The sequence below is a fragment of the Vigna angularis genome, chromosome 2, assembly GCF_016808095.1.
Source record: "Vigna angularis cultivar LongXiaoDou No.4 chromosome 2, ASM1680809v1, whole genome shotgun sequence".
In the NCBI taxonomy this organism is placed as follows: Eukaryota; Viridiplantae; Streptophyta; class Magnoliopsida; order Fabales; family Fabaceae; genus Vigna; species Vigna angularis.
In genome coordinates this window covers 47,772,160-47,799,291 of record NC_068971.1, presented here as the reverse complement: position 1 = coordinate 47,799,291, position 27,132 = coordinate 47,772,160, and the positions used below count along the sequence as shown (strand labels likewise).

The following is a 27,132-nucleotide window of genomic DNA, read 5'->3' as shown; positions in this document are numbered from 1 at the left end:
TTGGAGTTAAATATATAACAAGACAAACAATCAAAGGAAAGGAGAAAAATGTGTAATGAAAGAAAAAAAAACTAAAAATTAAGAAAATATTCTCTTAGTAATATATGTGTATATATATATGGTTCCTAACTTTAGTAATTTAGATAGGAATTGTTACATTTATTATCTTTATTTTATATTTATTTTTAGCTAATTTGTTATTATTTGTATTTTAGGCTTAGTCCATATTTTTTTTATTATAAATAGATGACCTGTGTGTATATTTAACATAAGGGACATTAATCTTATATATAATTTTTCACTATATTCAACATAATATCAGAGTCATAGTTGGAGCCTATTCTAGCGAGATCTATGTATGCATTCTGTTCTATCCGTTGTCGGACCACTATTAATTATACTCTCATGCTCGAGATGTTTATATCTCGACGTGAAAGAGGTGTATTAAAAGTCCCACATCGACTAGAGAAATTATAATATATATATATATATATATATATATATATATATATATATATATATATATATATATATATATATATATATATATATATATATATATAAAAGTAGGGTGCAAACTTCACCTTACAAACTGATTTTGTGGGAATAAGTTAGGTTTAAAATCACTGAGACTTAAAAAACCACGTATTCATCTCCATTCCTATATCTAATTTAAAAAAATCACATATTATTTTATACCAATATCAAGTCAATACAAGATTTTTGTTGTCAAAAACATGGATCAAACCTATTTATCTATTACACAATAAAATATCAACATTTCTCATCATAATAACTTTAAATAACATTGGTTGAGACTAGGGATAATAAAAGTATCTTAAATATGATTTGACCTGATCATTTATTATATTATAGTAAATGAAATGTGTTTGTAAAATTGTGGTATACAAATTACACTTATAAGAATAAATTAAAAATAAAAATAACTACATATATAAAAAATAATAAAAAAAAGATGATTTTACATCATAAAAATATTGAAAAGAAATAAAATTGATAAAGATACGTGCCTTAGATATGATTTGATACATTATTAAACAAAATTGCATAAAAACTTTTCAAATATCTAAACAGTGAAACACCGAGAGATAATAATTATTTTAGTAAAACAAAAATTCTTTAAATAAAACAAAAATAATGATATAAGAAAGTAAAGAAGATTCATTATTTATATTACCTCACAAATGAAGGGTTTATGCAATTAAAAATTTCAAATAAAATAAAAAAAACTTTTTTATATTACCTTATAAATAAAGAGTTTATGCAATTAAACACTTAAAATTAAGAATCAAATATTCTCACATGAAAAGAGATAAGCAATAAACAAAAAAAAAAAATCAAACCTGAGATTTAAAAACTATTTAATTCATTGAAATTTATAATAAACTATTTGAACATAATTTTACAAGGAAAAAATGTGTAACTTGTGAAAGGAAAAATACATTGAAGTTGAATATATAACAATACAAACAATCAAAAGAGAGAGAAAAAAATGTGTAATAAAAAAAACTAAAAATTAAGAAAATATTCTCTTAATAATATATGTATATATATGATTACTTAATCAATTATCAATACTTTAGTAATTTAGATAGAAAAAAAGTGAATATATATATATATATATATATCCTCATACCTAATTAAAAAAATAACATATTATTTATACCTATACCAATATCTATGAATACAAAATTCTTTGTTAAAACATAAATGAATTCAAACGTATTTATTCATTACACAATAAAATATCAACATTTCTCCTCATAACAATTTTGGATTACATTTTCTTTCTTGATAATTTTTTTCTTCTTTTAAAAAAGAACGTTTTTATAGACACAAGATATTATATTATGTTAACGAAACCTAAATTTTCTTAGAACAAATGAAAGACTAACTTTTAATAATTTCTTCATGTACATCTATAGTTTTATCTTGCACCTCCATGTATAATTTGGAATATAAATTTTAAACTTCAGAACATACAATTTGGAATATGAATTTTTTATTTTGTACTTTGAAATATAAAATATGTATAATTTTTGTATCTAAAAAAGCACACTGAAATATAAAAAATATATTTTAAGTTATATAATTCAAAATATATTTATATTTTTAATTATACACTGAAAATAATTTTTTTAGTTTATATATCAGAATATACCATCCAAAATACAAAATATTATATTTTAAATTGTAAATTTTGGATAAAAAAATTTATGAGAATATATGTTGAAATTATGAGAGTACATAAAGAAATGACCCAAATTTTTATAGAAACCAACACAATAAAAAAAAGTGCTCATCAGCTTCATGGGCTCTATATGATGGGTACAAAGGTTGCTAAGGCCCAGTTTTAAGCTGCTTGGTTGAGTTATTTTGTAAAGTGTCTGTCTTTTATGTTTTATTGTGTACTAGGATGAAGAACAGTAGTCTGTGTCTAGAATTAAAAAAAAAATTCAGGAATAACTATTTCTTTATCTTGATAGGTATATAGAATGCTTAGGCATTTCATGAAAAAAAAAATTAAAATATAAAAGATGCACGTACCTTATTATTTTTCCTTTTAATCTAAACTAAAATCATACAGTAAAAATAACAAACTTAATTGTGAACAAATAGAAAAATTGACAAATATACAATTTCAATGACTGATTAAAAAAGGGTGTTTTTTTTACGTATAGACAAAAATGGAGTGAGATTCACGTATATAGAAAAAAATATTTAAATTATGTATTTGGATAAGTTGTGGAGCACATACGACTTCGTATAAGGAAGTTGTTCCCTCCTGTACGATTTGATCTTGATATAATCGTCAAAAGTAAAGTTGTACACTTTCAAAATGTTTTTAGGCTTTGAAATCGATTATCAAGTCTTGTAATCAATTACACAGTGTTAAAATCGTGCATGGGACACGAGTTCACTTGTAATCAATTACACTCCTTCTGTAATCGATTACAGGAAGTGTAAATGACATAAACTCTCTAGTAGTCACTTACCAAGCTGTGTAATAGAAAAATTGATTCTGTCTTGTAATCGATTACCAGAGGATTTAAGTGTTGAAACAATGAGTTTTTTTTTTGTCGCTGACCATGTATATTGTTTATGGTTCTTGATTAATTACATTCAGAAACTTATTCACCATATCTATCTTGTTATTCTTGATTAAATGTATTTAAATATAATAAAATAAATATATTTGATAGTATTAGTTATGTTTCTAATTATAATTGATAATATTAATTATGTTTCTAATTAAATTATATTTGTTTTCTAATTTTGTCAATTAATTAATTGTACAAAATAATTATTAAAATTCTATTATCAAAATTATTCTTGATTATATGTTTTTAAATATTACGAAATAAATATATTTGATAGTATTAATCATGTTTCTAATTATAATTGATAGTATTAATTATATTTTTAATTAAATTATATTTGTTTTCTAATTTTGTCAATTAATTAATTATTCACAATAATTATTAATATTATGTTATTAAAATTATTCTTGATTATATATTTTTAAATATAATGAAATAAATATATTTGATAGTATTGATTGTGTTTCTAATTATAATTGACAGTATTAATTATGTTTCTAATTATAATTAATAGTAATTAATTGATATGGTGAATAAGTTTCTTAATGTAATCTAGAACCATAAACAACATACATGGTCAACACAAAAGAAACTCATTGTTTCAACACTCATACCCTCTGATAATTGATTATAAGAGGCCTCTAGTCAATTACATAAGTCATTTTTGTTATTACACAGCCTTGGTAGATTACAAGAGAATTTATGTCCATTTACACTTCTTGTAATCGATTACAGAAAGAGTGTAATCGATTACAGGTGAACTTGTGCCCCCTACACGACTTTAGCACAGTGTAATCAATTACAAGGCCTGATAATCGATTACCAGAGCCTAAAAATGTTTTTGGAGTGCACGACTAAACTTTGATTATGGTTTATTCCTCTCAACCTTTGGCTTGAATTGTCATTTAGCTTGTGTTAACTTAATTCAATCTTTGGTCGGGACTAGGGATGACAAAAATACCCATGCCCATAGATATCCGCAGGTAAAATCTGCAACAGATAGTTGGTATACACATGTATTTATCATTCGCTGGTAGTGAGTATTTTAATATCCGTTTATAAATGAGTTGGATGTGGTATCATACTACCCTTACCAACGAGTATCCATTATCTGCAAAAAATTAAAATTATATTTTATTAGGTTAAATTTAATTAAAATTAAAATTAAATTTTTTATTAGGTTAAATTTAATTAAAATTAAGTTTATATTTATAATTAATTTAATTTATATTATATTATACACATATATATATATTTTAAATTTTATTTTAAAAATTTATAAAATATCATTTTTTAAATATCCTCAGGTATCCACGGGATACTCACGAGTTTTGAAATACTTGCGACTATTTTTTAAATGGATATTCGACAGGTAACGTGACAAGTACTAAGTGAATTTTTTGTTATGGACCGGGTAGCGAATAAGAACTATTTGTGCTTGACCCGACCCATTATCATATTTAGTCAGGACTAACTCGTCTCAATATTTAGTTGGTTCAAATTGTCTCAAACTTTGGCATCAACTAGTTTGTTTAGACTTTTGACCCAAATCATTACATTTTTTATCTTAACATCAATAAAATTTATATTTTTTTCATAAAAATCTGATTAATTTAATTGTAAGATTTTTTTTAAGAGAATTCAATTTAAGCTTATAAAGTGTTATAAATTGACAATGTCAAATATAGAAAGTGATTAGATTTGTAAAAATCTATAAATTTAATTATAATGAAGTTTGGGTAAACAAATATTTTTGACTCATGAATGTGACCCATTTTAATCCAATGGGTTGGAATATGCACTTTTTATTTTTTCAAAGTACGAAAATATTGTAAGTCTAAAGTAATACTTGACTTGAAATAGTAACATTATTAGTTTCATGTCAATTTTTTTTTACAAAAGTCAAGTTTGTATATTTTAGTTTATTTTTCAACATAAAAAAAATGCATGTTATTGCCTTTGAATGAATGAGAGGTTGCATGTCTGTTTTAAAAATGATTTACTTGAATTTTTCCAGCGTATAAGAAACTAATTCTTACATCTTTTTATATGAGGGAAAATATATAACCACATAAGCTATTAATAGGAAAATAAAATGATGTATGTACAACCCATTTTCTCTAGACAATGATCACAAAACATTAAATAGAGATATTTAAAATTTAAATATTTTATAAAATATTAATAATGTAGTTGTATAAAATAATAACTATAGAAGATTTTGACTATTTATTGTGTTCGACAGAAAATGACACAGATCATAAGACACGTGATACTATAGATAGATATGTATAGATGGAATTTATGTTGTCGATGAGGTATGATGTTGTTATATACCATAAAAGAAAAATATATAAAGGTTGAAAGCATCATAGTTGAAGAAACATTGAGAGTAGTGTATTACATACAAAATCAAAGGAACAATGACGGACACAATACCAGCATGTTACAATGTGTCTATAGTTAATTCTAATCAATTTTGGAAAACTGACAAAGTCCTGAAAACAGAGCTCCCTATTTTGGCCTTTCAAATTGCTTTTGTTGTTGGGTTATCTCGTATCTTTTCCATAATCTACAAACCTTTACATCAAACTCGTCTCATTTCACAAATCGCTGTAAGTAAATATAAAGTCATTTTGTTTATGAAAATTATCTCAAAATTTCTTATACGTGGCTTTCTAACAATGTAATGTGTGGACATTCTAAATTATAATTGTGTAGGTTGGTTTCCTACTAACACCACCATTACTTGGAAGATTCACACCCATTTTTGAGTTCATTTTTCCGGTAAACGGGGTTGTTAATGTCGAGGTCCTTTCACACATTGGTCTTATTTATTATGCATTCCTTAGTGGATTAGAGATGAACTTAACTACCATCCTACACGTGAAAAGGAAAGCTGCAAGCATCGCAATTGCTGGGATCATCTTTCCCATGCTCGTTGCACCATGGTTATATGGTTTGTTTAGAAAAGTTTACGGACATATTATGATGTTTCCCCTTGAGGAAAGTACAAATAAGGCTTATATACTTTGGACTTTAATTCTTACTGTTACAAGTTTTCCTGTGGTAGCACACACACTTTCTGAGCTTAAGCTCCTCTATACTGGTCTTGGAAAAGCGGCCTTAACAGCCTCCATGATTGGTGACACCTATAGTTGGATTCTTTTCACTTTATTTGTTCCATTTTCAATTAATGGAAAAGGAGCTATCTACACTGTGCCATGCACGATAATCTTTGTTGTTGTGTGCATCTTTGTGGTACGTCCAGTCATTCAATGGTTTATTGATCGCAAGGCAGACAAAGATGAATGGAATGATAACCAATTGCTATTTATATTCATGGGTGTTTTAGCTTGTTCATGCATTTCAGATTTTCTCGGTGCACATGCCATTGTTGGGGCTTTTGTTTTTGGACTAAGTTTACCTCATGGGAAATTTGCTGAAATGGTTATGTCAATTTCAGATGATTTTGTTGCCGGCTTTTTAGTACCCCTATTCTTTACTGGGACTGGGATGAAACTTATGCTGATTGCAATTTTCTTCCATGAAAATTGGCCCTTTATAATTATGATTATATTATTGTTATGTGCTCTAAAGATTTTAAGCACTTTATTTGTTACTTTATTCTTCGGTATGCGTATCCGAGATGGTTTGACTTTGGGCTTGATTTTGAACAATAAAGGCGCCATGGCATTAATAATGCTGAACATTGCTTGGGATAGAACGGTATTGATCTATTTAAAAACATTGTATTCAATTACTTTTAGTTTCTTAGATATGAAATTACAGTATAATCCATAAGTTTTTGTGATGTGTTATTGCAGATATTTTCTGTACCTACCTATGCTGTTATAACTTCTGCTGTTCTTCTAATGACCATAATTGTGTCTCCCGTCATCAATGCCATTTTCAAACCAAGAAAGAGATTTGAACAAAACAAGTTAAAGACCATACAAAAACTAAGGATTGATTCAGAGCTTCGACTTATAACATGTATTCATAATACTCGCCAAGCTGCAAACATGATTAGCATAATTGAATGTTTTAATGCCATGAGAGTTTCCCCTGTGCATGTTTTTGCCTTGTACCTTGTTGAACTTACTGGACGTGCTGCTGCCCTAGTTGCTGCACATATAGGGAAGCCTAACAACCAACCTGGAGAACAAAACTTAACCAGGTCTCAAGAAGAGTTAGAAAGCATTCACAATGCATTTGATGCTCTTGGAGAGGCATATGACGCTATTAGAGTTGAGACCTTAAATGTGGTGTCAGCATATGCAACTATTCATGAGGACATATACCACTCAGCAGATGAGAAACGCACAAGCTTAATTCTTCTTCCATTTCACAAACAATTAACTTTAGAAGGTACTTTAGAAGTAACCAATGTTGTATACAAAGATATAAACCAAAATGTAATGCAAGGTGCTCCCTGCTCTGTGGGAATATTTGTTGACCGTGATTTTGGGTTAGTTCCTAAAATGAACCTTCATGTTCGCATGGTCTTTGTTGGTGGTCCTGATGATCGTGAAGCCTTGGCCATTGCATGGAGGATGGTAGGACGTTCAGGAACAGAACTCTCAGTGGTTCGAATACTTCTATTAGGTGAAGCAGCAGAAGTAGATGCCTCTGTTCATGATGAAACACAAGAGATATTATCTGTAGTTATAGACACAGATAAGCAAAAGGAGTTAGATGATGAATATATAAACACATTCAGACTTACAGCAGTTAACAATAATGATTTAATATCTTACTCAGAGATTGATGTTCATAATGGTGAAGATATTCCTGTGGTCCTCAATCAGATAGAAAAATTTGGTTGTGATCTTTACATAGTTGGACAAGGGAATTGTAGGAACTCTAAGGTATTCACAGATTTGCTAGAGTGGTGTGAGTGCTTGGAACTTGGAGTCATAGGAGACATTTTGGTGTCAAATAATTTTGGTTCACGCTCGTCTGTGCTAGTTGTTCAACAATATGGATATGGAGGAATGCTTTTTGGAAATAATCTAAACCATAAGGCCACTAACAAAGGCATGTTTGAATCTGTTGTTTGAAGACAAAATAAGCATGAAGGTTTGCAATGAAGCACAACAAACATAAAAATGTTTGGTCATATTGATTTTTGTATATATTTTAGAGTTTATAAACGAGTGTAAACTTTATCAATAACATAAAATTCATTTATTAACAAATGTGATTATTTGTTCAATATCATATAATTTTTTCTGTATTTAATTTTGGTTTTGTTGTGGTATCATTTTATATTCCTCAATTTAACTAATAATTGAACAAAATTCATTCACCTTATATTTATTTGCAATTATTTTTTAAAATCTTTATTTTCTTTCCAATTTTTCTCATTATACATTAACATTTATTTTCAAATTTTTTCTTCACAAAAATGCTTTTCTTTCTATTCTATAAGTATGAGTATATTTATTCATCCTTTCCAACTTAGTTTGTAACTTAATTTAGTTTTATTATTTTCTTGTTCTCTCTTATATTTTTATATACTTTTCTACCTTACAAAGAAAAATAATAATGATAAATTATTGTGATAATATTTTTTTTTATATTCGATCATGACTTAATTAAATTGAATTATAAAGAAATGACTTAATCAATAGTTGAAAATGATAGAAACTAATTTTGTTGATTTTTTTTGTAAAGTTCTTAACTTGATATTTTCTTTTAAATTAATGTGATTATTTTTTTTAATATTTTTTGAATAAGTTTCTAGTATTTAATTATTTTTGTTATTTGAATTGTTTTAGTTAACTGGTGATGAGATGATTAATTAAGTGAGATTTTGTGATTAATATTAAAAAAATATTGTAATTAATATAAAATAATAAAATATTTTTATCATTTTCATTAAAAATGTGTTGGATTATAAAAATAGTATTTTGACGAAACCGTGCTATATAATACGTTTTCAATAAGAATAATAAAAGTAATTCATGTTTTTTATATTAACTATAATATCATTTTTATATTATTTACATAATCTCACATTTGCGACAGTAGTAAGTAAGTGAGATATCCAAACAAACTAACTTAAACACTAAGTTAATGAAAAAAAATTAACCAACAAAAAAATTAATTAAAAAATATAAAACATTTAAATACTCACTAAGAAAGTAACAAAAAAATTAATTAAAAATGCCTTAGTGTTATCACTTACTTAAAAATTAATTAAACTTAAACATTATTACAATAAATAAGTTTTAACAAATGACATGATAAGATAAAGTAGAGAGAAATAAATACGATATAGAAGTATAAATATGTTTGGTTGCATTTATTTTTTCTGAAAAATTATTTCAATCAAATCTTAATTTTATTGTATCAATTTTAAAAAATCACACAACAAAAAAGTTATTTTTATTATATACTTTGAATCCCAAATTCTACTACTTTTTTCTAAAAACTTAATACAATGTCCATTTTTGTTTCACATTCCTTTTGAACATACTATTTCTGTCACTACAAAAATGTTTAATTTTATCGGAGGTTTTTTTTTACATTTCCGGGGGTTTTAACCTTCCCTAAATACATTTCCCGCGGTTTAAAAAACCCTCGGTAAAACCAGCGTCGGTAATAATTAGCGGCGGTTTTCTAAGAAAACCGCTACTATTTTCGGGGGTTTTTAAAACCGCCGGCAATTACCAGGGGTTTTTTGCAAAACCGCCGGTAATTATCGGGGTTCTCAAAACAACTAATATTTACTGGTATAGAACCGCCGGTACTTCCTATGTTACTTTTTAAAAGCACAAATAATTTTATTTTTTTTATATAATTGAAATGATTTAATTATCATTAAAAAATAATTTAACAATGAAAGATACAAATGAAATAATTTGAAATTAAAATTAAATATTATTATATAAAATAATTAAACACTGTTCAATTCAAACCAATCAATTATTCAATAAGAAATAACATTGTTCAAATAAAAATTAAAAATAAGATATGTTCTTAACAATTATTAATTTCAATACAAAACCTACGCCAAATACACAGAATCCAATATCTACTGCAATTCTCGTTCTAGCCATAAAACAACACATTCAAAATGTTGCTTTATACTTGAACTACACCACCAAAACTGCTCAGCTCCATTTAATTCATTTGCGACAAAAGTTGCACCTCAAATCTTTAAGTATTCAGAACAAAGTAAAAGTGCATACTTTTCTGATACATGCATGGAGCCAATATCTACTTCTTCGTCCTCAAAATCAACCAAAAGTGATAACCATGGAGCTTTTATTAACATGAAAGCAATTTTTCTCCAAGAATTTCAAATGTCTCATCCCTAAGAAAACAAGAAAAATTGTTAAGTAGACAAATCTAAAATATAAGATAACATACACAAGTTATTAACGATTTAACTAGAACTTTTTCCATTGTTAAAAGCAATCAAAGACGTTTTTGTAGCAAAATAGATTTTTAAACTTGTCACAACTGAAACTGTGAAACAGAGTACGTTGCACTGGAATTGTGTACAAAGCCTAGGTAGTGGTTGTTTCTATTGTGTTCAAGTAGAAAAGGGCTAAAATAATAAATTCACAATTAAATAAAAAAGATCATTTCCATCACATTAAACCTCATTTCAGGAGGTAAGAGAACATGCTTAAAATGATTGAATGACATTCAAAGATAAATGAACCAACTAAAATTTACAAAAAATGGTAAACAGAACATTTGAGGCCCTGTTAGCTCACTTGCATATTCAATAAAATAACATAGCAATATCATTAGTAATAAAAAATTATTTTAGGATTACCATCCCGTCCTACTGCTTTAACTCCTCACTTAGTGAAATAGTAAGCTTATGTAAGAAAATAGATTAGAATATATATATATATATATATATATATATATATATATATATATATGATTTTTCTAAGTTAATCCACTTCCATTTTTTTTATTCTGTAAAGGAGATTAAAATGATAAACGAGGAATAAAATAATGGAGAAACTAATTGGTTCCTTGAATCAAACATAATGCAATGAGATAGGAGTCATGATGTTAGATATAATACCAGAATCAAACATGAGAATGAGACCAGTTCCAAAAGAATAATCCCCTGATGCCAATGGGCGATAAGGTTTGTTTATCTGCAATACAACATTTGGCACAGATCATTATTTGTTTATCTGAAATAGAATGATAAAAATAATCTAGTTATTATGCTCACAGTACTAGTAATTTAAGTAAAGTAGAAAATTTATGTTACATAAGCAAAGTAGCTTATGTAACAAAGTAGAAAAGTAAAAAGAAGAATATAATAGTATAACACCCAAAAAAATGGAAGTGGATAAACTAAGAATTGACACATGATGTTTGTCTTTGTCTTCTTGTAATAATATTAAAAAAATGCTTTTTTAAAATATGTACTAGTTACAATCAATAAATAATATGTTTAATTAAATATAAAGTCGACTTAAATACATAACATAAAACACCAATGACTACTCCCTTTAGATTAACTTTCATACCAGGATACTTTAGTCCTTTCATCTCTTTCAATTATTAGTTTTAGAGACCAATCTCTGTCATCAATCAATGATTTCTTCAATGTCTAAAGTGGTATGCCATTTACTTTTTCATGTTAAATTATTCCATGGTAATAATCTTATGCACTATTGAATCTTCTGCTACTTCTTATCAACCACAGAACCAAACAACCCCTACAAAAATAACACGAATGCTTTTACTTATTCATAATTATTATAAAATAAGTTACTTTAATGACATTTTCAACGAAATTCACCAATCAACCTTTAAAACCAGTAGAGAAATTTTCAAATGTAATCAGATGAGGGAATGGATAAGAACAAATGAAATGTAAGGTTTACCTCATATGAAGGAAACATATTAGTCTCTATGTCACGTTCAAAACCTGTAGACAAATTTTCAAATTGCTTTTGTGGTTCAGCAGCATCTACTTCTCCATGAAACAAGTCCAGCTCCAACTTTATTAGTTCACGAAGCTGACTCAGAATTTCTTTTCCATGAATCAAGCCATTGAATGAGAAGGGTTTGCTCACATTCAAATCTCTTTGGTCAAATAAAATATAGCACTGAAGTTAAAGACTAATCAACGAATGTTCCTCTCATATATATATATATATATATATATATATATATATATATATATATATGCAAGAAAATTCAAATCGTCAAGATCATCAATGGAAACTTTACATAAGGACCATACATACCAGTGACGTTGACAGAGTGAATGAAGACCAAGCTCTTCGGTTGTTTCTGCAGCATTCATTGTATTAGGAAGATCTTGCTTGTTGGCAAAGACAACCACAACAACATCTCTAAGTTCATATTAAAACAAATCAACATTAACATTCAAAACCTACCCCAATAAATTTCCAGTATACTGTACTTCTACGACATTTAATCCTAAAATTCATTACTTACATTATATTTATCTATTTGTACTAAATCAGAAAAGCCCCAAATCAGACCACGAGCTAGATTCGTGCAACCATCAACACCTCACTGTCTGCATCTTCTTCACGAGCCAGCTACCTGCATTCACGAGCCAGCTACCTGCATTCACGAACAAAAGAAACCCCAAATCAAATTGAAATCGCACCAGCAGTGAACCAGCACCGCAAAACTCTTGCAAATCACATTTTTCTTGCGCATAAACTTGCAAAATTAGAATCCAATTCGTAAACAGACAAAAGCAAAACCTCCATCACTAACCTTCATCACATCGAAATCGTACTACAGTCATGGCCTCACGCCGCTAGAGAAGCAAAACGCGACATGGAGAGGTGAAAAAGGAAAAGTGAGGAAGGAAAGAGAAATTGAGAGGCGCGACGTGGAGAAAGAGAAGAAAAAGTGCGGCGTGGAGAAGGAAAAAAGGAGAAGAGAAGACGCGAAGATTAAAAATGAAATGTGAGGCGCGAAGACGATGAAAAGTGAAAATTAGGGTTTGGTTATTGGGTTCTATTAAAGAATCACCAAAAATATGTTTTAAAAAATTTTTAAAAGCAATTTAACTGTTGTTTTGTTTAATAATCTGTAAAAAAAAAAGTTAAGTTTTTGTGATTTTTAAATAAAACAGCCATAAATTATTAGGGGTTTTAACCCCCAGAAAAAAACCCTTACTAAATTATGTTATTTTTGTAGTGTGTTGTGTTTTCAGAACAGTAATAAAATATCTTAATTTTAAAATAATTGATTTTTCCATAAATACATTATTCTAGAAGAAAAAGACAATAATAGATTTGATAAATATATTAGAAAGAAAAAGTTAATTATTTTTTAACTTTTAAAAATAGCTAATTTTTTTTGAAACCGTGTTCGTAGTTATAGAAACTTGTTTATGCCAGTAATATTTTCACCAAAAGAAATACAATAAAAGCGAAATGTGGGGGTTCAAATAATAAATAGGAAGTGCGAATATGAATTTTCCTCTCGCTTCTGGGTCATGGGGCCATCGTTGAGTGTTATAGAAAACTTGTTACTCGGCCTTTCCATGAAAGCTTTAATGGTGACAATTTTGATTCAGAGGAGAAAAACAATGAAGAAATGAAGCTGAACTCTTGAGAGCTTGTTTCACATGAAAGGTATTTTATGGGACCTTTTAAAAGTCGTTTTGTATTGAAATTAGTATCTAATACTATGTCATTTGCACATATCTTAATTTTTTTTATGAAGAGTAAGTAATTCTACTTTTAAAATTCATTATTTTTACACGATGTAGAGCATTTATAACTTAGTTTTATAAGAGTGATAATTACAAGAAAATTTTAAATAGATACAAAATTATACTAGCCAACTATTGTTATTTTTTAATAAGTAATAAATGTTATTAGAATATAATGACATGAGAAGATTACTAAATTATGATAATATTTAAAAATGTCATTATATATTAAATTTTTAAATAGGTTTTTAAACTATATCTAACTTATAAATATCAAATACGTTATATGAAATAAAAAAAATAGACACAAAAAGACAGAAAACACACTTAAAATATACCTTAGTTCGTTGAGTTTCAAATTAGCCACTTGACAGTTCACACATACCATTGAGGATGATTTCAAAGGTGAAATATACTGTTAGAAATAATGGGATGATAAATAATTTAATTAAATGTTACTAAGTTGAAAGATTGCTTCATAATAACTACTTATAAATTTATCATTATTCCTTAAGATATAGATTCAGATGCAAAATGATAATTGTATTCTATTGATTTCCAAAAAGTACAAGGCATTGGAATGTGAAAATATTGGTACATTGACATTGGTATATGGAAATACCAATCAAGATCAAGACACAACAACAAAAGTACATGATTGATCTTTATTTTATGAGAAAGAAAACATCATCAAAACATCTCCAGAAGCCTAATGAAGGAGCTAGGTTGTGGGGGCATGGTATGGTACAAAACTCTAAGTTTCCTACGGATAGTGTACAACATGCATGACATTCAAAGATGAATACATTTTACATGCTCTTTCCCACAAAGCTTCTACTTGATGGGTTTGAGAGCTTGGTGACCATAGTGGTGCAAGCTGTAAATTTCATTGCCAACGCTGCAGCTCCAGCACTTGCTGCTCATCATGTGGAGGCACGATTCTCTTGGAACACTCCTGCTGCTTGATCTGCATGTCCAATTTTATATCCATCTCTTCAAATTTTCCATTACTATTAAGCTCTTAATCCTTCTTTTAATCTTTATGCATATAGTGTAAATGATTTTAAGCCATCACTCTTTATTTTTCATTTTATCATCCTAGAAAATTTGATGGTTGCACTTTACCTTTGTGGGAAGAATGGTTTATCAAAATAAGGCATCAATTGAGCTCTTGGAACCATTTCCTTCCTTAGCAAACGAACCTCTTCCTCTTCAATCAACTGCTCCATATTAACTGAATTAATTTCATATATGAACTTTTCTCAAATGTTACTCTCGTTCTTATAAATAAACTCAAGTAGCTTATTTATGTGCCTACCTTTTGCAGCCTCTCCTCTTGTTTCTTTTGCAGCTCCATGATATAGAATTTTGTTGTCACCTGTGCATGATTGCAAAACCATATTCATCAATAATCACATAAAGCTAATTCCTAACTTCAGCACTGATTGTTCACATTATCTTACAGCATAATTGAACATTGCACGCTTGACAGCTCTTTCTTGAGTGTGGAGTTTGAATTCCTGTGGCTTAGTATTTTCTTTGGGTGGAGACCTTGGTGGAGACTTTGGTGGAGCCTAGACAGACAAAAATTGCTCACCAAATTTGGAAGAAGAAATTTACATACATACATATATATATATATATATATATATATATATATATATATATATAAACTCATATATATTACATACCAATGTGCTTTCTTTGGGTGGAGACCTTCTTGAAGCCTAGACATCACAGAGAAAAATGGCTCACCAAATTAGAACTAAGAACTTGACATATATATACTGCAGAAATTTACGTGCTACCACGTGTGTGTGTATATATATATATCATACCATGTTACTTTCTTTGGGTGGTGACCTTCTTGAAGCCTACACAGAGAGAAAAATAGCTCACCAAATTTGATATTAGAAATTTGCACATATATATACTGCAGAAACTTACGTACTAAATCGTGCATATATACCATGTTAGTTACTTTAGTCTTGTCATAGAACTTGTCTTTGAGCACATTGAAACATCCCATTATGTCTATTTAGGTGGCCATCATGATTCATGTATAATAAGGTAGAGGGGTTTTTAAACAACCAATCATTCATAGAATAACGAAGAAGAAAGTAAAAAGGATAATAATTATAACATTAGTAGACAAAACTCGCGTGATCATTCTGGGGCCACTGTGGGGGTGACGCACTTGTTCCGAGTTATGGAATTGCGTGGTTCATGAATTAATCATCTCAGTGAGAAAAGGAAAAAAAGTGGTCCAATATGTCTAAACACATACATAGTCCATGTGTGCAAATGCTTATGAACTACCTTTAAACTGAGAAATACCATTAAACTTCATTTTCATGACCATGCGAAAAAGGGATACTTTCTTTATATTTTGAGATCGATGTAAAGAAAAACATAATTGAAAAGTATGAAATGGAAAAAAAAAATATTATGAATTTGAAAAATAAGAGAAAACTCGTTTAGTTACATGGTGCATATTATATTTCTTCGAGTCAGACTCCACAATGTATCCATGTAAAGCAAAAAAAAAAAGTAATCAGTATTATCATCTTTTAGGTGGATAATTAGCTGGTAAATGATGGTTTCTTGTTTTTTTCTTTTTGTCGGGAAAATCTCTCATTGGTTTATAGCTATAATATTTTTTCAAAATTTCGGGAGATAATGTGATTTAATTAATCAAGAATTCAATAATTGTTAACAAGTATAAAGTTGTATGGATAAACTTGTTGGGTGGATGGGGTAGTTGAGACAAGTTTAATGATAATATTGAAAAGGTGAAATAGGATATTCACTTTTTTAAACAGAATATTAGTATCTTGTGAGAAAAGTTATCATATGCATGCATGTCTAAACTGCATTTTATGTAAATTATGATTTGGTATATGAGTGACTGTTAAGAGCAATGACAATTACACAAAACGTAGTATCACTGTTATCTAAGTATTCAAGAGATGTTGCTTAAATGAAATTTCTCTTATCTCTTTTCTTTTTCATTGTCACTCAAAGGTGATGTAGTTGTTTCATAATACTTTCAACCTTAAGGTGAACTGAAACAAAACAACTAAACAAGTACAGAAAAAACTATCTTCAATGATTTCTCTAAGTCCTGCAAAATGAAGAAATCTAAACATTAAACCCAAAACATCCGTTACATGCATGGATCTTTTAAGGGGCTAAACTAAATGTGAATGAAATAAGGAGGGCCCTTTTACGGTTTATATATATAAGGTGGAGTTTGAACCGTTAGGTTGTTTTGTGTTGTTTTTCTGCTATGCCTTCAAAATACATTAATATATTTTTAATGTTTAGCATAGGTTAGCACTATAAAAAATCCAGCAGAGAATCTGAACTCATGTATGTGAGGGAAAAGCTAGGCATAATCTCACCATTCCTCTAGAATTAGTACTGCTCCATTGAGCTGCAGACTGAGAAGTGTTCTTCACAAACTTTTGCATGGAAAATTAAGGAAAATGGAAAAAACAATAGTGAAACAGTTAGGACATGTTATTGAGGGAAAGAACAAAACAACAAATGAAACTAAGCTTCCCAACCTTCAAAGCAGATTTAGTGCTTGCTTTCTCCATGATTAACTTAGTGGGATGAGTGTGTAGCCGTTTATGAACTCAGAGGATTATATAAAGAGTGAAAAAGAAGAAGTTTGGAGGTTGGTAACTGTCTGAAAATTTTATTTTCTGTTGCTACATCACCAACATGCTCTAGGATTTGCATGTTTTCTTGTACCAAACTTTCTGATTAAACCTCCCTCTCAGCCATATATTTGTCAAAACTTGCCATGTTCCTTCAAATTTCCACTTGGCTTAAGTGAGGGATAATCCCTGCTTCACATTAATCAATCTTAATTAAGTTTTACAAGTATGTTTTGATCATGTTGAGAGCTCTGAGCTGTCTGCTAGTTAATTGGAAAAATACGTCCTCAATATTATAGTTGTTAATGTCACTTTAGTCATGTAATGTTGTATACTAAAAAAAGCATAGTTTAGGATCTGCATGTTTAAGTACTGCGTATCAAGTTGGCAAAACCATAATCAATTGTAATGTAAGGAAAGAAAAAAATAACTATTAACTTCTGCTCATGAAAAATATGTCATTGCTATCTAATTTTCTTGACAGTATATATAAAAAAAATGGGAGCTCAGCACCAAAAAAATAAAAATAAGGAGGAAAATACAAATGCATTTTATTTTCGCTTTTTTACAATAACATACAGGGTTTATATCTGTTATTTTTTTGGTACAAGACTGCATAAAGACAATTTTTTAACAGTTAATGCAAGTATATATATATATATATATATATATATATATATATATATATATATATATATATATATAGAGAGAGAGAGAGAGAGAGAGAGAGAGAGAGAGAGAGAGAGAGAGAGAGAGAGAGAGAGAGAGAGAGAGAGAGAGAGAGAGAGAGAGAGAGAGAGAGAGAGAGAGAGAGAGAGAGAGAGAGAGAGAGAGTTTAAACTCGAGATACTTATTAAACAAGAATAATTTCATCAGTTTGTTACTTGTGATAAACTTATTGAGTTATAGATGGTATGAACTTCTTTTAGAATAAAAGAAAAATAACCTGATTTTCTATCCTGGTATTTTGAACTATATTCACATCTTAATTTTAAAGCACAACGTAAGCATCAAAACTTGTTTGACATATATAGATAAAGAGAAATATATTTAGATTTGTAAATTTAGTTTAACCTAATTTAAGCATTGTAAATAAATGTAAAATGTGCAATTGAATTTAGACTTAAAAATGTGTGTAACATGTTTTATATATTTAGAGTTGTATACAAGACATTTAAAGTAAGAAAATAGATGTGATTGAGTGATGATAAAAAGGTTTGTTAATAGCCCCTTTTCAAATGTTTCTTGTTGAAGCCGTAAGGTCAAACCAACCTAAGACACACACCCTTCTATCTAAGACCTTCACATTACTTCTCTTTCACTTAATCCTTCATGCTATCATCATCTCAATCTTAATTAGTCTATTACATACCTTAATCCATTCTTTCTTCATCAGTTATGTGAATAGTTTGTGGATTAACAGTGTAAAGAAATTTTAGTTGGTTAATAAATTTGTTAACTTTTAGAGTAATTCTTTTTAAAAGTATTGATGGTGTATAGAAAGAACTTAAGCTTTTGTTAACTTTATGATTTGAAAATATAAACTTGATATTTGTTTTGTGATTAAGATGATTAAAATAGTAGTTACCATTTCAAGAAGTTTAATGCGTTATGCTGTTTAAAGAACGTTTCATAATTATAGAAACGTTAGTGCTGCTGAAGGAGAAAACGACAAAAATAGGCAATTATTTATATGTTGAAATTATTAATGTTAAATTCTGCTGTTGTGATATTGTCGATGGTTAATTAACGTTCGGACAACTTGAGTTACACTCTATATATTCTTAATCAATTAGTTAATCCTCGTGTCACTCAGATTCAATGAACAAATGTCAATTCATGAATTTAGAGAAAATAGATATAATAGTCAATTCATGTGCATTATTATTCTCTCTTAACTTGTATAAATAAATCTTTGATTGGGTAGACATCATCATGGATCAATATTGTACAATTGCATTCGCAGTCTTTTCAATTCCTGTTATGCTTTTCAATGCTTTGTCGTTAATCTAAGTTTTGCATTTCTATTTCGTCTGCTTTTGAAAACTTGTTCGAAGTACGTGACCACACACAAATATGTCATATTTTTCATTAAAGATGTCAGTTTAAAGAAATACAATTCTTTTATGACAATTTATGATATAACAATGTAAACTATATTATAATGAAATTTTATTATATATTATCTATGTACTCTTATACTTATAATTATAAGTAAAAGAAGGTGCTCAAATATATTATATGTCCTTGAAAACTGTAGAGACTAATACGAAGTAACTTATAGATGATTTTTTTTACAGGATATAGTCAATTTTTGACAAACATAGAATATATATTACTGGGAGCTAAGAAAACGGCTAAATTCCTATTTGCATCTACTGTCAAAACGATCAAATATTTGTATTAAAGTCATAAGTGTTTATTTAGTTGAGAATGAAACCTATTATATCATTATCGTTTCAATTTTTATGTTTGATGTTAGTTATTAAAGTAAGAAAGTAGGTAGGAAATCTAACGTCTACTAAAATAAAATAAAATTAAAGTGGGATAAATCTCATTTAAAAAAATTAGTTTTATAAAATTAAATTAGACTTAAAATTTAATCTATCATATTAATAAAATCATTTACAAAATTTTTTAAACTTTATTCTCAAATTCACTCACATTCACCTTTAAATCTCTTAAAAAAATAATATAAATTTTACTCTCTAATTCATCTAAATCTATTCATTTATTTTTTTTCTCACATTAATCTTTACAAGTGAACCCATCCTTAGGGTGTGTTTTTTTTTAGAAGAAGGATATGAGAAGGAGTGAAGAGATGAATTTGAGTGAATATAGAGATAATAAGAAATTTGAAGATGAAAGTGAATAAATTTGGAGATAAAATTTGTAAAAGTTTATAAATGATGTAATAAATATAATTTAATAAAAACAAAATTTTTAATAAATTAAAATATAAAATTACTATTTTGTCTTTATAGTAAAACGTAATATATATATATATATATATATATATATATATATATATATATATATATATATATATATATATATATTAATATTATAATCGATTCCAAAAAAACAAGAAAATAATTCCATCTATGTATTAATGGAATCAATTCCATGTAGCAAAACCGATTCTTCAATGTACTGGTTTCCATGATCAGTTCAAGAACTTACATATCACACTTTCTTCTTCCTTGTAAGTGATAAAAGATCAAGGATAATATTATAAAAAGTCACTTTTTACTTAGAAATCTTCTCTACCCAAACAAGATGACGTGAGAGAATATAATATCGCAAATCGGTTCTCTATCGTTCTCACATATTTAAACATAATCACCACAATCATTCACAAATCTAGAACTGTCAAAACTGGTAATCCGGTTCGACCTAGTCCGGCTCACCACGAATTGGTCATTCAGTGAGTCAATCCAACCCAACTCATTTATTAGAAAGTTGAAAAAATTTAAATTCGGTCCGACCCACCATGGGTTGCTGGATTAAACAAGTTGGCTCACTAACTTACTTAATTATAAATTTTTTTTAAAATAAAAAAAAATGTATAGTTTTTTTTAATTCAAATCTAAATAAATTTTCCTCTAAAATGATGTCAAACTCCAAACACAATTCAAAACAAAAAAAAATATACAATCCAAGCATAATCCAAAAACAAGCATAATCCAAAAAAATTGCACTTGTCCATTTATAATATTAGAGTCTTGAATAAATAAATCTATAATATTTTTCTCTCTTGAAACATCTTTTTTTATCCATCTATAATATATTAAAAAAATGTTAACTAATAGTATTGAAACACAAAATAATAAATAATTAAATCAAGTGAGCCAACCTGGACCCGTGGTGAGCCAGGTTCTAAGTGAGGTAGTTTGAAAACTAACCCGCATAAAAAAAATTATATTTTTTTTCAAACCCAACCCGACTCAAACCTGTGGTGGGACGGGTTAGCTCGCGGGTTACAACTCATTTTGACAACACTACACAAATCCATCTCCAAAAATAATTTCTAATAATAAATCATTGTAAACAAACACAATATTACAAATATTTTAATTGGCTAATAATATAAAAATATTTATATTAAACTTATCATAACAAGTTTGGAAATTTTCACAGTAACGATCTTAAAAATCATATGAATGATTATTTTAAACTAGTTAATAATGTAGAACATTTTCCACAATCAATACATATCCATTTAACATTTTAAAGAAGTAGAGAAATTATAAATCTAGATCAATACCACTATATATTACATTTACAGGACTCCAAACGCATAATATACATACACATTATTATTATCTAAATGTAGTTTATTTCATACTGAAAAACACATAAAATTTCAAAACTTAGACTACTTAATAAAAAAAAACACAAACTACTACCTCTCATGTAAAACAATGTACACATATTTTATGACAGAATTGTTGAAATTAATTAATAAATTAATTCAATTATGTTACTTATTAAAAAATAATAATAAATATAAATATGATTTAATAAAATTTTAGAAATGTGTATAGAAAATTATAATAAAATAGATATTCTCCGTAACCAATTTAGTAGACGTTTATTACTAAAATTAATAAAATTAATAAAAGAAATTTAAGATATAAGGTTTTTTCACAATTGGCCATCATAAAAGATAAGAGAATAAAAAAAACAAAACGATAAATCTGGGAAAACGGGATTGACGAAAAAAAATATATTAAAGATTGGATCTCAGACATTTTAAGATCTAAAATGTAGTTTTCTGGAATAAAATAATTTATGATTTAATATAAAAGGTTATTATATTATCAGTATTGCTGTGTGTATATAGTGGATCGATATTTGGTTCTTTAGATTTGAAGTTGAAGTGTTATCCGATGGAGAGAGTTGGAGGAAGAGGTTTTGATTTGCACGTGAGGATGAAAGCTGAGAGAGCAATGGAAGAATAAAAGGTTGTTGAGAGAAAGTTTTCAGATGTTTCTTCTTGAAGTCGTCAACGGGGCCAAAGGAAGAATAGAGTTTGGTTTTGTGAAGGTGAAGGGTAAGCAGAATGTCATCCAATTCGTTAGGTTTATGAATGGAAAATCAACCTACTACAAGCCACTACCCCATAACATGCTTCCACTTCAAGCTTCCCATCATAATGTCATCTCACTTTTAACAAATTAATGCACTCTTTCTTTTCAATTCACACTAGAAAAGACATTAATGTTAACTCAACATGACCACAAAGTCTCAACTACCCTTCACACTCCACTGCCACATCAAGGACTATTTCCACTATACATATAAGCCCACGCTAACTACTTCTAATTTCATAAATGATATTGATTCGGATATATATATCCCAGAGCTCATCCTTCGCACTTTCTTATTTATTAATTTTTTTTATATTATTTTGAGTTTATGTTACAATGGTTTTTTTAGTCTTTTTTTTTTCTTTATTTTTCAAGTTGTGAATATATGTGAAAGTTGATTAAACGAATTTGATTGATTATCACATTAAAGTATTAATTTCACAATAAATATAATTAATTATCTCTTTACCTTATCTCTATATAGATTTTGAAGTGAACTTTTAATTAAAATTGATCAAATTACGATCCAAAAGTCCATAAATGTGTTTTATCTGTTTTTACTTGTTAAACATGTTGAATTTATGATAATAATTTTAATATGTAATTACCAATCGATTAACTGTAAAAATGTTGACCGAACGATCAACTTTGATAACATCTTTTGGATTTTGAAAAATTTGTTGTGAAAACGTTTGATGAGTGGTCATACAATAAACATAAATGTTATTAGTATGTAATGTAACGTAGGTAGATTTAGGTTTTGAGGAATTTTAAATTTAACTTAATTTTAAATAAAATAACGTAGAAGGTAAAAAAGTATATGTTTACTAAGTATGGGTCTAGTTTAATGTGAGAGTAATCTCATAATGCATATATATTGAGTGCGTGAATACAGAACGTATGAAATGTGGTTGGTTGATAAGTGAGTTAATACTGCAATATGGCCAATAGTTTGTTGGTCTTTCACATCTGGAATGATATATATACTGAAGAATAGTTAATGGTTGAACTGAAAGCATGCAAAGATGATTAAGAATCGTTCAAATTGTATTTGAAAATTTTGTTTTATTCTTTTTTTTTTAATTATTTTTCAGAAACATGACACGAGTGCTTTATTCTCACACGCAGACGCAGTTGTCCTCTTTTGGTGGAGTGAGGCATGCATAGCTGTAAAGTTCATCACCTTCTCTTCTTTTATTGAAAGGGTTGGAAAAGGTGTGTTAGGGAAAAACAAAGGAATGAGAGAAAGGAGCGAAGCTAGCGTCCGGTAGTTATCAATAGTTAGTCTACTCAATAAAAATGCCATACATCTTTTTCAAGTTTGTTAAAATTATGACATTCATTTAATATAATGAAATGTATTATATGTATTTATTTTTAATATAATATATACACATATTAGAATATTTGGAACTATATTTATTACTGTGTCTTCGACTTATAAAAGATCAATAACATAATAAATAACAATTATATAAAAAACAAAAATTAAGTATAATAATATCTACTTGAAATTAAATATTTGTGAGCATTTTAATAGCAATCCGTAACGGATAACATGAGTGGCCGACGATTTTTTTTTAAAGATATATTTTAACATTATATTAGAAAACAAATTTAAACTTAAATTATTAGTGGAAAATAATTTATTGCGATGACTTATTATGCTAATTATAATTTACTTTTCATAATAAGTAATACAGTGTCAAAATTATAAATATGATAAGATTTTTATGCCAATTATTGTTGTAGAAGCTGACGATAATAGAATAAAGATCACGAACAAAAGACTTCCTAAGGCGTGTAGATCAAACTGTCCTTAAGGACTTATCCGCGATGTATTGCGTAAGTCTTTCCAGTGTACAACAGAAACTTCTCAGAATTTCTGAGGATCTCAGAACGAGTAAGAATCTCTTAAAAAGAGAACAAAATTAAACCCAGAATAATTTGGAGAGATAAAAAAAAGAAGAGAAAGAATAATAAGAGATTGAGAGAAAGAGAAGTGTGTAAGTCTGTGTTTGGAATGGATGAAAGTGCTTTATTTATAGAGTTCATGGATCAGGTCCACTATCCAAAACATCTAAAATATCTTCTATTAAAATAATGATTTTTAATAAAATAAAGAACGTTGAAGCAAAATTATAACCTTGCAGCGTGTCATGCGAGAAGTTAATATTGGAAGCAAGAAGCTTTCGGTCCAAGCTCAGATTCTTCCAAATTTGATGGAAGCACGAGACTTGAAGCTGCATCATTACACCAAGTCTTGCGGAACATGCACAGTCAAAAACCAACACTAAATATTTTGCAATATCAGTGTAATGGTATAGTTTTTATAACAATTATTACTATAATCGGTTGACACAATAGCAATTACGTAATAAAAGACTTTGATTATCATTAGAAGGCGCGGTGAAAATTTCATAATTAAATATAAAAATTTTTCATACCAATTGTACTTAGGATGACAATTTTATCCTACGGATATCTGCGGGTAAAATCCACGGGGGTAGTTACTATTCGCGGGTAATGGGTAGCGAGTATTTTAATACCCGCTTCTAAACGGGTCGGGTACATAACCCACTCCGCGGGTACCCGTTACCCGCAAAAAATTAAAAAAAAAATCATTTATATACTTTTTAATTAAACTTAATTAAAAATAAAATAAAATTATATTTTATTAAGTTAAATTTAATTAAAATTAAATTTTAATTTATATTTAACTTAGTTCATATTATATTATATATATTTTTTGTAATTTTATTTTAAAAATGTATTAAATATTTTTTTTTTGCGAAATCCGTGGGTATCCGCAAGTATTTTTTAAATGGGTACCTGCGCGGGTAACAAGTACAGTTTTATCCGGCGAGTCGGGTTGTGGGTAGGCACTACCCGTGCCCGACCCGACCCGTTTTCATCCCTATAGTTATACCTCATAAGTGGCATAAAAAGTGAATGAGTGACAATTTTGTGATAAAGTAAAATATTTTCTATGTTTGTTTGTGATTATAATCCACATAATATCTTAAATTTTCTTCTTTCACTTTCCTCCATTTGTTCTACTGCAATTCTTCTCTCCTTTGGTCGCATTGTCGCTCTCCTAGTCAAAGTCTTTTTGTTGAACTGTTGAAGTCTCCCTCACATCGCTCCTCCTCTCACAGCTTCTCATTGTCACAACTTTCGTTCTACTCAGTGTTGCATCTGCCATCTATTAATGTTTATTAGCTTTTTTATTGGTGTTTGTTGTGTTTATTATGTCGACATCAGAGTCCCAAGCCTCTTTGGAGAAAAAGTGCGTGATGAGATTGAAAGTGAAAAAAATGTATAATGAGAACACAAATCTCATGCATGTAAACAAAGAGGCAGAGGAAATAGAGCAAGGAATGAATGATAGCGACAATGAACATAAGGCTAGGGTGTCTCCTACGATGGAATTAGACTTTCATGGAGAATTTGAAATAAAATTAGAAGAATTTCTATACATGTGTTAACGTAATTGATATAGAAAGTGAAAACTTTTTATACCAACTGTATTTATGTCAGTTTCAAAATCGATATAAACTATTTTTTTAACTGGTATAAGAAATCTATCATACATTAGTAAATCATTTTCATAAAACTATTTAATGTGAATATTTTAGTCACTTGTATATTATAAATTAGTTTTATCTTTAACAAACTCAATATATTTATTATTTTATGATATGTTTAGAAAATGTTATTTTGTAATATTTCAGTGTGTTTTCTTTTAGGAAAAATGTTCATAATTTTAAGGGTACAGTTGTTAAAGTAGTTAAAATTCATAAATTTCTTTGAAAAACAACCCTTTTTGTGAATTTGATAATTTTTAGTTCGTTACTATTTTTTGATTTTTTCTTTAACTTCATATATACTCTTTTTTGGTTAAGAAACTAACTTTTATTATATTAAAAAATAATCCTAAAATTACTTTTCAATAAATTTATCAAAAATAATCAAATAAAACAAATGTCCTAATTAAATTATTGGTTGACATTAACTTCCAGTTTTTACTAAAGAATAAAATCAAACGTTGAAAAAAAAAGGAAGTTGTTTGTTATATTAATTTGTCCTTAAAGAAAGGAAAGAAAGCAAAAAAAATGAAACACTGAATTGTTATAAGTAATTGGAGAGCCTACATGTCATAATGAAGTTCTCCAAACCATAACACGTTTCATTTCATGTATGACTTACTATACAAATTAATTTCAACGCACATGTTTTTATATTCAATCACACATAATTATTTCTATTCCTTTGTAAAACAAAGTTATGTTGTAAGAGATTAAGCATAATGTACTCAGATTCATATGATCGACATGTTATAATTATAATGTAATAAGACGAAAACTAAATCTTATGTTATGAAGGTTCCTTTTATATTCCGTTGGAATTAAATAAATATAAAAAATATATAATAACGTGCACATTCTCCTTAAGCTATTAAGTTAATCTAAACAGGAAAGTTTTTATATTATGTTAAGTTTTATTATAATTAATTAAATATGTAACCTTAATTAATCACTGTAACTGAGTTTTTAAGA

At 28.1% G+C, this 27,132-nt stretch overlaps 2 protein-coding genes and 1 long non-coding RNA gene across 3 annotated transcripts; 1 reads left to right on the top strand and 2 right to left on the bottom strand.

Annotated features, from left to right (window-relative positions):
- Positions 1-5,545: 5,545 nt before the first annotated feature.
- On the top strand, positions 5,546-8,185 carry LOC108327608 (cation/H(+) antiporter 15). Its single transcript, XM_017561295.2, has 3 exons — positions 5,546-5,737; positions 5,844-6,851; positions 6,950-8,185. The coding sequence occupies exons 1-3, from the start codon at positions 5,546-5,548 to the stop codon at positions 8,183-8,185; spliced, it is 2,436 nt and encodes an 811-aa protein (XP_017416784.2).
- Positions 8,186-9,990: 1,805 nt separating this feature from the next.
- Positions 9,991-13,108, bottom strand: LOC128195587 (uncharacterized). Its single transcript, XR_008247249.1, has 6 exons — positions 12,867-13,108; positions 12,576-12,707; positions 12,362-12,469; positions 11,996-12,197; positions 11,179-11,254; positions 9,991-10,446 (listed from the first exon to the last, which is right to left on the bottom strand). It is a non-coding gene; the product is annotated as an uncharacterized LOC128195587 (long non-coding RNA).
- A 1,229-nt stretch (positions 13,109-14,337) lies between these two features.
- On the bottom strand, positions 14,338-17,509 carry LOC108328442 (microtubule-destabilizing protein 60). Its single transcript, XM_017562312.2, has 8 exons — positions 17,385-17,509; positions 17,220-17,279; positions 15,654-15,689; positions 15,507-15,542; positions 15,279-15,389; positions 15,134-15,193; positions 14,941-15,035; positions 14,338-14,782 (listed from the first exon to the last, which is right to left on the bottom strand). Exons 1-8 carry the CDS (start codon positions 17,415-17,417, stop codon positions 14,650-14,652), a joined length of 564 nt encoding a protein of 187 aa, XP_017417801.1. The 5' UTR covers positions 17,418-17,509; the 3' UTR covers positions 14,338-14,649.
- Positions 17,510-27,132: the final 9,623 nt, after the last annotated feature.